This window comes from Ictidomys tridecemlineatus, chromosome 7 (assembly GCF_052094955.1).
Source record: "Ictidomys tridecemlineatus isolate mIctTri1 chromosome 7, mIctTri1.hap1, whole genome shotgun sequence".
NCBI lineage: Eukaryota > Metazoa > Chordata > Mammalia > Rodentia > Sciuridae > Ictidomys > Ictidomys tridecemlineatus.
This window is the reverse complement of record NC_135483.1, coordinates 33,302,909-33,311,470: the sequence shown is the minus strand read 5'-3', so window position 1 is coordinate 33,311,470 and position 8,562 is coordinate 33,302,909. Positions and strand designations below refer to the sequence as shown.

General features: G+C 43.8%; 1 protein-coding gene across 1 annotated transcript; it reads right to left on the bottom strand.

The window, feature by feature from the left end:
• Window positions 1-6,109: 6,109 nt before the first annotated feature.
• On the bottom strand, window positions 6,110-6,798 carry LOC144365439 (pro-opiomelanocortin-like). The gene has a single exon (XM_078016837.1). It carries the CDS (start codon window positions 6,671-6,673, stop codon window positions 6,311-6,313), a length of 363 nt encoding a protein of 120 aa, XP_077872963.1. The 5' UTR covers window positions 6,674-6,798; the 3' UTR covers window positions 6,110-6,310.
• Between the last annotated feature and the right edge of the window lie 1,764 nt (window positions 6,799-8,562).

Sequence of the window (8,562 nt, the reverse complement as noted above, 5' to 3'; positions counted from 1 at the left end):
TAACTTCTCTTTGCTGAGCATCTGGTCTGGGTGCTTTACATACATATTCTCATGCCTCATTAAAACAGTTGTGTCATATTGTAAGCATATTCTTGTAATGGTCTCCTTGGTCAGTCCTAAGGGCAAAGATTGTAATCTACATTGATCTGTAAAATCCTAGGGGCCTTCAAAGTATCTCATAAATAATGAGTTAGTGATTGCCATACTATTTAAGTAAAAATCAGGAAGAAAAACTGCACTTCTTTGTTTCATCTTTCTCTTTTCTCCCAGAAAGCCCCCATCACACCATAAACAATGCTGGACATTTCCCCAAGGTCTTCAGATAGTTGACTTTTTTCCTTTATTTGGTACTGGGGATTGACCCAGGGGTGCTTTTCCACTGAGCTATATCCCCAGTCCTTTTAATATTTTATTTTAAGACTCACTAAGTTGCTCAGGGTCTCAGTAATTGAGGCTGTCCTCAAATTTGTGATACTGCTGCCTCAACCTCTCAAGTCCCTGGGATTATAGGCATGTGCCACTGCACCTGGCTGATGGGTGAGTTAAACAAAACAAAACAAAAAAGACTCCATAAACATACATACTAAGGTATCACCCGTATAATTCTTCTGGAGTGTTTACAGATGTAAAAGGGGCTACAGGAACTAACATAGGAAGATGAAAATGTTAGGTCTGTGAATAACAGGTGAGGAAGGCATTTTTGAAAAGGGGGACCTTCCAGTGATCGCTTTTGGTAAATGTTTTAGGGTAGAGGAGATTCCCTATTTGCATTTGTTTTTGCTAAATTTGGCAATTTTATGAAGGTCCCCTTGCAAATCAAAATTTGGGGATCAGGTGGTCTGGCTATAGGGCCCACATTTAAAAAAATAATAATTTTATCGCCAGCGTACAGAGTAGGCGATGGGATCAGGGTTCCCCTTGGTGGAATGGGCTGGCTGAGAAATAAAAGCCAAGAAAAATAGAACAGTGAAAAAGCCACAGGACACACAAAATATTTTCAAAAAGCAGGGGCCAGACAGGCTAGCTAAGCATATAGATAGAGCTTCTACGCTATGGCAAAGTGGAGTCCCCCATATAGATAAAGCAAGCGCAGGCATCAAAGGGCTTCCATAGAATGTTCTTCTCCAAAAAGGTTACAGGTGGGCTGTGCAGTTCCCAGTGGGTTACGCCCATAGTTGGGGGGTGGACAACAAGAGATCTTCCTAGCAGAACCAAGATACAGGTCATGTATGTGCCTTGGGCAATCTATTGCTTGGGAGAGTCACAGATAGTTCCCAAGGTTAAACCTAAAATCTCCCTGGCTATATGCCAAGAGAAGATCCTCACGTGTTTTTCACAGATGGCTCCCCACAATTTAATTTATCTATCTATCTATTTATTTATTTATTATATCTAAAGCTCTTCCATAAATTTCTAGTACCAGTGGTCACCTACCACACTCACACCATGCAGTTCACATTGAACCAGCAAACATGGTCTGGCTTTTGGCAGGGCAAGCCAGAGAGGTGTACTGTGTAGCTCTAATACTGATAACTTCTTGCTTAGGGACATGGTTCCTGGCCTTTATAAACATACCCATTGCCATTGGTGCTAACACCTCCCCTCTCCCCTCCCCTCCCCTTCCCCCTCCCCTCCCCTCCCCTTCCCCCTCCCCTCCCCTTCCCCCTCCCCTCCCCTTCCCCCTCCCCTCCCCTTCCCCCTCCCCTCCCCTTCCCCCTCCCCTCCCCTCCCCTTCCCCCTCCCCTCCCCTCCCCTGCCCTTCCCCCTCCCCTCCCCTCCACTTCCCCCTCCCCTCCACTTCCCCCTCCCCTCCCCTGCCCTTCCCCCTCCCCTCCCCTGCCCTTCCCCCTCCCCTCCCCTGCCCTTCCCCCTCCCCTCCCCTGCCCTTCCCCCTCCCCTCCCCCCTCCCCTCCCTCCTTCCCCCTCTCCTCCCCCTCCCCCTCCCTTCCTGTAATGAGCAGGGTTAAGCAAAGCTGAGAAACCCTTCAACTGATTTGAAGCTATTTTTGGAAACTTGTAATTCTCCTTGTTTCACGCTCTCATTTCTTAAATTTATTAAAGCATCAAAACGTGATGAAGAAATCTATTTTGTTGTGGCTATTGGGGTGCTTTATAGGACTGCGGATGTGGTTCAGTGGTAGAATGCTTGCCTGGCATGCAGAGGCCCTAGTTCCAGCCCCAGCACCCCAAAGAGAAAGAGAGATTCTTTGTAAATATGACTCATCCACCCTTACCTCCCAGTGAGAGAAGCAGACAATAAATATTAATTTAACCTGCCTTCAATAGAAGCTGCAAAATGATTGGCTAAGAGTTTCTTTCTTGTAATTTATTCAAGTTAACTTGGTTACAAGTTAAGGTGTAGATAAAAATTGTGTCACACATGTCCTTTAAAAAGCAATAGTATATTGGGCTGGGGATGTGGCTCAATCGGTATCACGCTTGCCTGGCATGCGTGTGGCCCGGGTTTGATCCTCAGCACCACATACAGAGATGTTGTGTCCGCGGAGAACTAAAAAGTAAATATTAAAAAAAAATTATTTCTCTCTCTCACTCTCTCTTTCACTTTCTTAAAAAAAAAAAAAAAGCAAGGTGTGGTGGCAGACACCAGTAATCCCACTTGAGGCTGAGGCAGGAGGATTGTAACTGTAGGCGATTTAGTGAGATCCAATCTCAACATTAAAAAAAAAAAAAAAGCAGTAGTATATAAAGAAGCAATCGTTTGTCTTATGTCATCTGAACTTAACAACTTCATAATAACTTTTCTGCTGCAATAGCAAAGTATTCTGATCTTATTGGTCTTTCCCTAAAGGCAGACCTTTGCAGCAACAGAATAGAGAATAGAGATAACTGTGGGCTGCAAAGGTGGCTTCATTGAAGAGATGAGACCCAAAGCACAGCTAGGCAAGGAGCTTGGATGTTGTCCTAAGGGACGAAAGTAACTGGGGCAAATGTTCAGAGCAGCATTTCCTGCTCTGTGTTTTGCAGAACAGCAGTTAGCAAAAAACCATAGACATTTAGGAAATGCAAATAATGCAAATAATCCAACTTGGATTAGACTATTATAGACTGAGAAGTCCTGAAGGAAAGAAACCTGTTTAGCTTTGTTTAATCTAAGTTTCCCAAATGTGCTTGATCATAGAACACTCTTTAACTTCTTCCAGAATATTCATCTTCTGTGGAACACTGTTGGGCAATACTAATTGTTTTAGTCAGCTTTTTTGCTGCTGTGACTAAAGGATCTCACCAGAACAACTATAGAGGAGGAAAAGTTTATTTGAGGGCTCATGGTTTCAGAGGTCTTAGTCCATAGAAGGCTGGCTCCATTGCTTGGGGCTCTAGATGAGACTGAACATCATGATGGAGTGTGTGGCAGAGGGATGCAGCTCACATCCTGGTGATCAAGCAGCAGAGAGAGACTTCACTCTCCAGACACAAATCTATACCCCATAGACACCCCCAATTAATCACTTCCTGCAGCCACACCCCACCTGCCTCTAGTTAGCACTCAGTTAATCCCACCTGGGATTAATTCACTGATTAGGTTAAGACTCTCACAACCCAATCATTTCTCCTCTGAACCTTCTTGCATTGTCTCACATGTGAGCTTTTGAGGGACACTTCACATCCAAAACTTAACACTAATTAATAGCATCATTTTAAAAAAAATTAATTAATTATTTTAGTTAGATATGCTGGCACCTGTCTATAATACTAGCTACTAGAAAGGCTGAGGCAGGAGGATTGTTTGAGCCTACAAGTTTGAGGCCAACCTGGGCAACAGAGAAAGACCAGTATCTTAAACTTAAAAAAGAAAATTTATTTTAATCATTAAAACAGGGACTGAGAGTATAGCTCAGTGATAGCAATTCAAGGCTCTCGGTTGCATACCAGCACCAAAATAATTAAGTACTTTTTTGAAATTGTACATTTTTATGGGGTACCATGTGAAGTGTCAATACATGTATACATTATGTAATACTTGAATCAGGTTAAATGTATCTGTGTCTTCAAACATTTATTATTTCTTTATAGTGAAGACATTTAAAATCCTTTCTTTTAGCTTTTAAAACTATACAGCACATGATTGTTAACTACAGTCATCTTGCTGTGCGATAACACAGCAGAACCTCTTGCTACTATCTAACTGTACCTTACTACCATTGACCAGCCTCCCCCACTCACTCCCTCACCCTCCTCTCCTCTGCCTTTGGGAACCTCCATTCCACTCTCAACTTCATGAGATCCGCTTTCTAAAATTGCACTTACACAAGGGAGATCAAGCGGTACTTGTCCTTCTATATCTGGCTTATTTCTTTTCACAAAATAATCTCCAGTTCCAACCATGTGGTCACAAATGACAGTACTTCATTCTTTCTTATAGTTGAATAGTGTTCCTTATACACAAGTACCATATTCTCTCTCTCTTTTTTTTTTTTTTAAAAAGAGTGTGAGAGAGGAGAGAGAGAATTTTTTTTTAATATTTATTTTTCAGTTCTCGGCAGACACAACATCTTTGTTGGTATGTGGTGCTGAGGATCGAACCCGGGTCTCACGCATACCAGGCGAGCGCGCTACCGCTTGAGCCACATCCCCAGCCCCCATATTCTCTTTATCAGTTCTTCAGTTGATGGACACTTAGGTTGTTTCTATTTCTTGCTTATTGTGAATTGTGTTTCAATAAAATAGGAGTGCAAATACTGACATACTGATTTTTCCCCTTTATTTATTTATTTTTACATGGTGCTGAGGGTCAAACTTAGTGTCTCCCATGTGCCAGGCAAGTGCTCTACCACTGAGCTACAGCCTCAGCCCATTTTTTTCCCTTTAGATATATACACAGTATGAGATTGCCAGATCATATGGTAGTTCTATTTTTTATTTTTTTTTTATTTTATTTTTTGGTACTGAGGATTGAACCCAGGAGCATTTTACCACTAAGCCACATTCCCAGCCCTTTTTATGTTCTATTTTGAGACAGGGTCTTACTAAATTGTTTAGGAACTCCTTAAATTGCTGAGGTTGGCCTTGAATTTGTAGTTCTCTTGCGGCAGCCTTGCCTGAGCTCCTGGGATTAAAGGCATACCCATCCCCCCACCTTGTGCTTTTATTTATTTATTTATTTTTTGAGACCTCAAAAGCGTTAATCTCACTTCTCAGTTCACACTACCTTATCATCACATTTTCAACAAGGTTTTTCTTGTTCTATTTCGTTCCCTCCCCCATTCCTGAACCATAGTTTCTTCCTGAAGTACCCACTTTCATGTTTCCTATGTTTCCTTAAACACGCCCTTATCTTGGGCTGAGGTTGTGGCTCAGTGGTAGAACAATCCCCTAGCACATGGGAAGCACTGGGTTTGATCCTCAGCACCACCTAAAAATAAATAAATAAATAAATAAATAAATAGTGTCCATCTATAACTTGAAAAAATATTTTTTAAAAAACATGCCTTTATCATATCAAATAAAATATATTGTTTAATATATATGTGGCATAAATTTTATTCTTTGTTACAAATTTTTTTTTTTTTTGGTACTGGCGATTGAACCTATAGGAATTTTACTTCTGAGCCACATCCCCAGCCCTTTTCATTTTAATTTTTAAAATTTTGAGACAAGGTCTTTGCCTAAGTTGCTGAGGGTTTCACTAAGTTGCTGAGGCTGGCCTTGAACTTGAATCCTCTTGCCTCAGCCTCCCACATCACTGGGATTACAGGTGTATGCCACTACTTGCAGCTCATGCAGATATACATTTTATTTTCTGTTTGTTTATTTTGGGGTATTGGGGATTGAACCCAGGGATTCTCTACCACTGAGCTACATCCCCAGTCCTTTTTTTTTTTTTAATATTTATATTTTGGTTGTAGTTGGACACAATGCCTTTATTTTATTTATTTTTATGTGGTTTAAGGATCAAACCCAGGGCCTCCTCACACATGGTAAGTGAGTGCTCTACTGCTAGCCGTAACCCCAGCCCCACCAATCCTTTTTACTTCTTATTTTGAGAGGGTCTTGCTGCATTGCCCAAGCTGGCCTCAAAATTTGTGATCCTCCTGCCTTGGACACTGGAGCCACTGGGATTACAGGCACGTGTCACCAAGCTGGGTCCAGTAATACGTTATTTTATTTTATTTTATTTTATTTTTTGAAATTTAAAAGGCTTTATTTCCTAACTACAGACAGCTTTAAGGGTTGAATGTCTGTCGCTACCCCCAGCCCCAGCGAGAAGCTGGCCAGGCAGAAGGGCAGGCGAGCCAGGGGGCTTTAGGATGGACTTCCCAGAGGAGAGAAGCCCCTGCGCCCCGCTGCACCCTCACTGGCCCTTCTTGTGCGCGTTCTTGATGATGGCGTTCTTGAACAGCGTCACCAGGGGCGTCTGGCTCTTCTCAGAGGTCATGAAGCCGCCGTAGCGCTTGTCCTTGGGCGGGCTGCCCCAGCGGAAGTGCTCCATGCGATAGGGCCCGTCGTCGTCCTTCTCGGCCGCCGCCGCCTGGGCTTCGGGTACCAGGCCGTACTCCAGGTCGGCGAGGGCCGCCGCGCCGTCGGGGCCGGGCACAGCCTCCCTCTTGAACTCGAGCGGGAAGGATTCGGCCGACTCGTCCTCCGCACCGTTGGGGTACACCTTCACCGGGCGCCGCTTCTTGCCCACCGGCTTGCCCCAGCGGAAGTGCTCCATGGAGTAGGAGCGCTTGCCCTCGCGCGGGCCCGGCTCGGCGCCATCGTCGCGGAACTCGGGGCCGCCGGCGGGCAGCGGGACGTGGCCTTCGCCTGCCGCGACCTCCTCCTCACGTTTCTTTTATTTTATTTTTAATTTTTCTTTTCCCATAGCTTCAGTAATACATTTTAAAGGACTGATTGGCTGTTATGAGTTCATCCCTTCTGATTTTGTTATGGTGGTGGTGTTGCTGCTGCAGACGGAACTCAGGGCCTTGTGCGTGGTAGGCAAGCACGGTAGAGCGACTCCTTTAGTCCTCCTATGTTGTTTTTATCACTGCCCCAGAGTTATTCATCCTCTCCTACACTATAGGACACCAAGTTCAGGATCTTGAGATTCAGGTACCAGGGCAGAAAATAGTCACTATTATTGGGTTTGAAGAGTTTTCTTTTAAATAAATAACCTGATCAGTTTTGGCATTCAGACCTGATCAGGTTCTAGAAGGATGAGGAGTAAGTTTCAGAAGCAACAGCATTTGGTAGCAGAAGAACAGGAACTAAAAATCAACTTGCCTCAGAGAATTCAAAACTATGATCTTTGTCCAATTTTCAAAACTGTACCCCTGGCCTTAAAGTATGATGGTTGAAAATAAAAGTTTTTTAAAATTTAAGAAAGAAAAGTTGGGCATGATGGTGTACTGCCTGTAATGGGAGTGATTTGGGAGGCTGAGGCATGAGAATTGCAAGTTCAAGGCCAGCCTCACTCAGCAACAGGGGACCCCCATCTCAAAATAGAATAAAAGAGGACTAGGGATGTGGTTCAGTGGTAGAGTACCCTGGGGTTAAATCCCCAGTGTGTGTGTTGTGTGTGTGTGTGTGTGTCTCTCTCTCTCTCTCTCTCTCTCTCTCTCTCTCACACACACACACACATACACACACACACACACACACACAGAGTGTGTGGGGGAGAGACAAACAGTCTATGGCAAATTGCCCCAAACTGGGGCCGGAGCTGTCTGCCCAGTTGAGCAAGGCCGAGGAGGAGGGAGGATTGGCATGAGTCCCTCTGAGTCTCTTGGGACGTTCATAATGAGACACACTGACCTTCCCTCCTCTCCCAGCCCCTGTTTCGTAGGACAAGTAGAGCATTTGAGAGTAGGAATTCCTCGCTTCAGGTAGGGACTATGGAAGAGAATCCTGGCAAGTGGGAGGGTCGAGAGGAATGACCATCTCAGAGGAAGTGGCCAATGATGCTGAACAGGAAGTATCATAGAGTTCAAGAACTTCTGAGCAATCAAGGAAACTATTCCTGGTAATCAAAGTACCTGGAATTGTTCTCAGCTTGGAAGTTCTTCACTTCCTTTGAAGCGTGTGTGACTGTGAAAGCCCTCTGAACACTCACCACAGTTCTGGTGGACAGCAAAAGCCAGGTTTCCGCAGGACACCTGGTTTCGGGCTGAACTGTGAAAAATATGTATTGATAAAGAAGAAATCCCTTAAATTCTTTAACCAATTTTCATGAATTGACAAAGAGGCAGCTGAACTTAGAGAATGAATTTTGTGTGTGTATAAACGGAGAGACAGAATTTTCTGTAATTGGGATTAAAAACCACAACACAAACTCTTGAGAGGCAGGAAAGGTTTCTAGACAACAAGAAAAAGAGCTGAGTCGAACCACAGGGAGACTTCTGGATAAGACTGGATTGGTTTTCAACCAATCCACAACAGCAGAAGGACAGGTTTATATAAAAAAACCCATACTGTATATCATTTGTAGTATTGTTTCCTGTTCTTGACTCAGTAGCCTAGTGCCTGGAACATAGGAAGCATTGGTTAAATATATTTGATTGAGGTAGCTTAAATTAACTGCTGACAGAGCTGGGTGCAGTGGTGCATGACTGTAATCCCAGC

What these genes read in the sequence shown, in the direction of transcription:
- LOC144365439 (XM_078016837.1), bottom strand. Translation starts at nt 6,673, where the DNA reads ATGGAGCACTTCCGCTGGGGCAAGCCGGTGGGCAAGAAGCGGCGCCCG.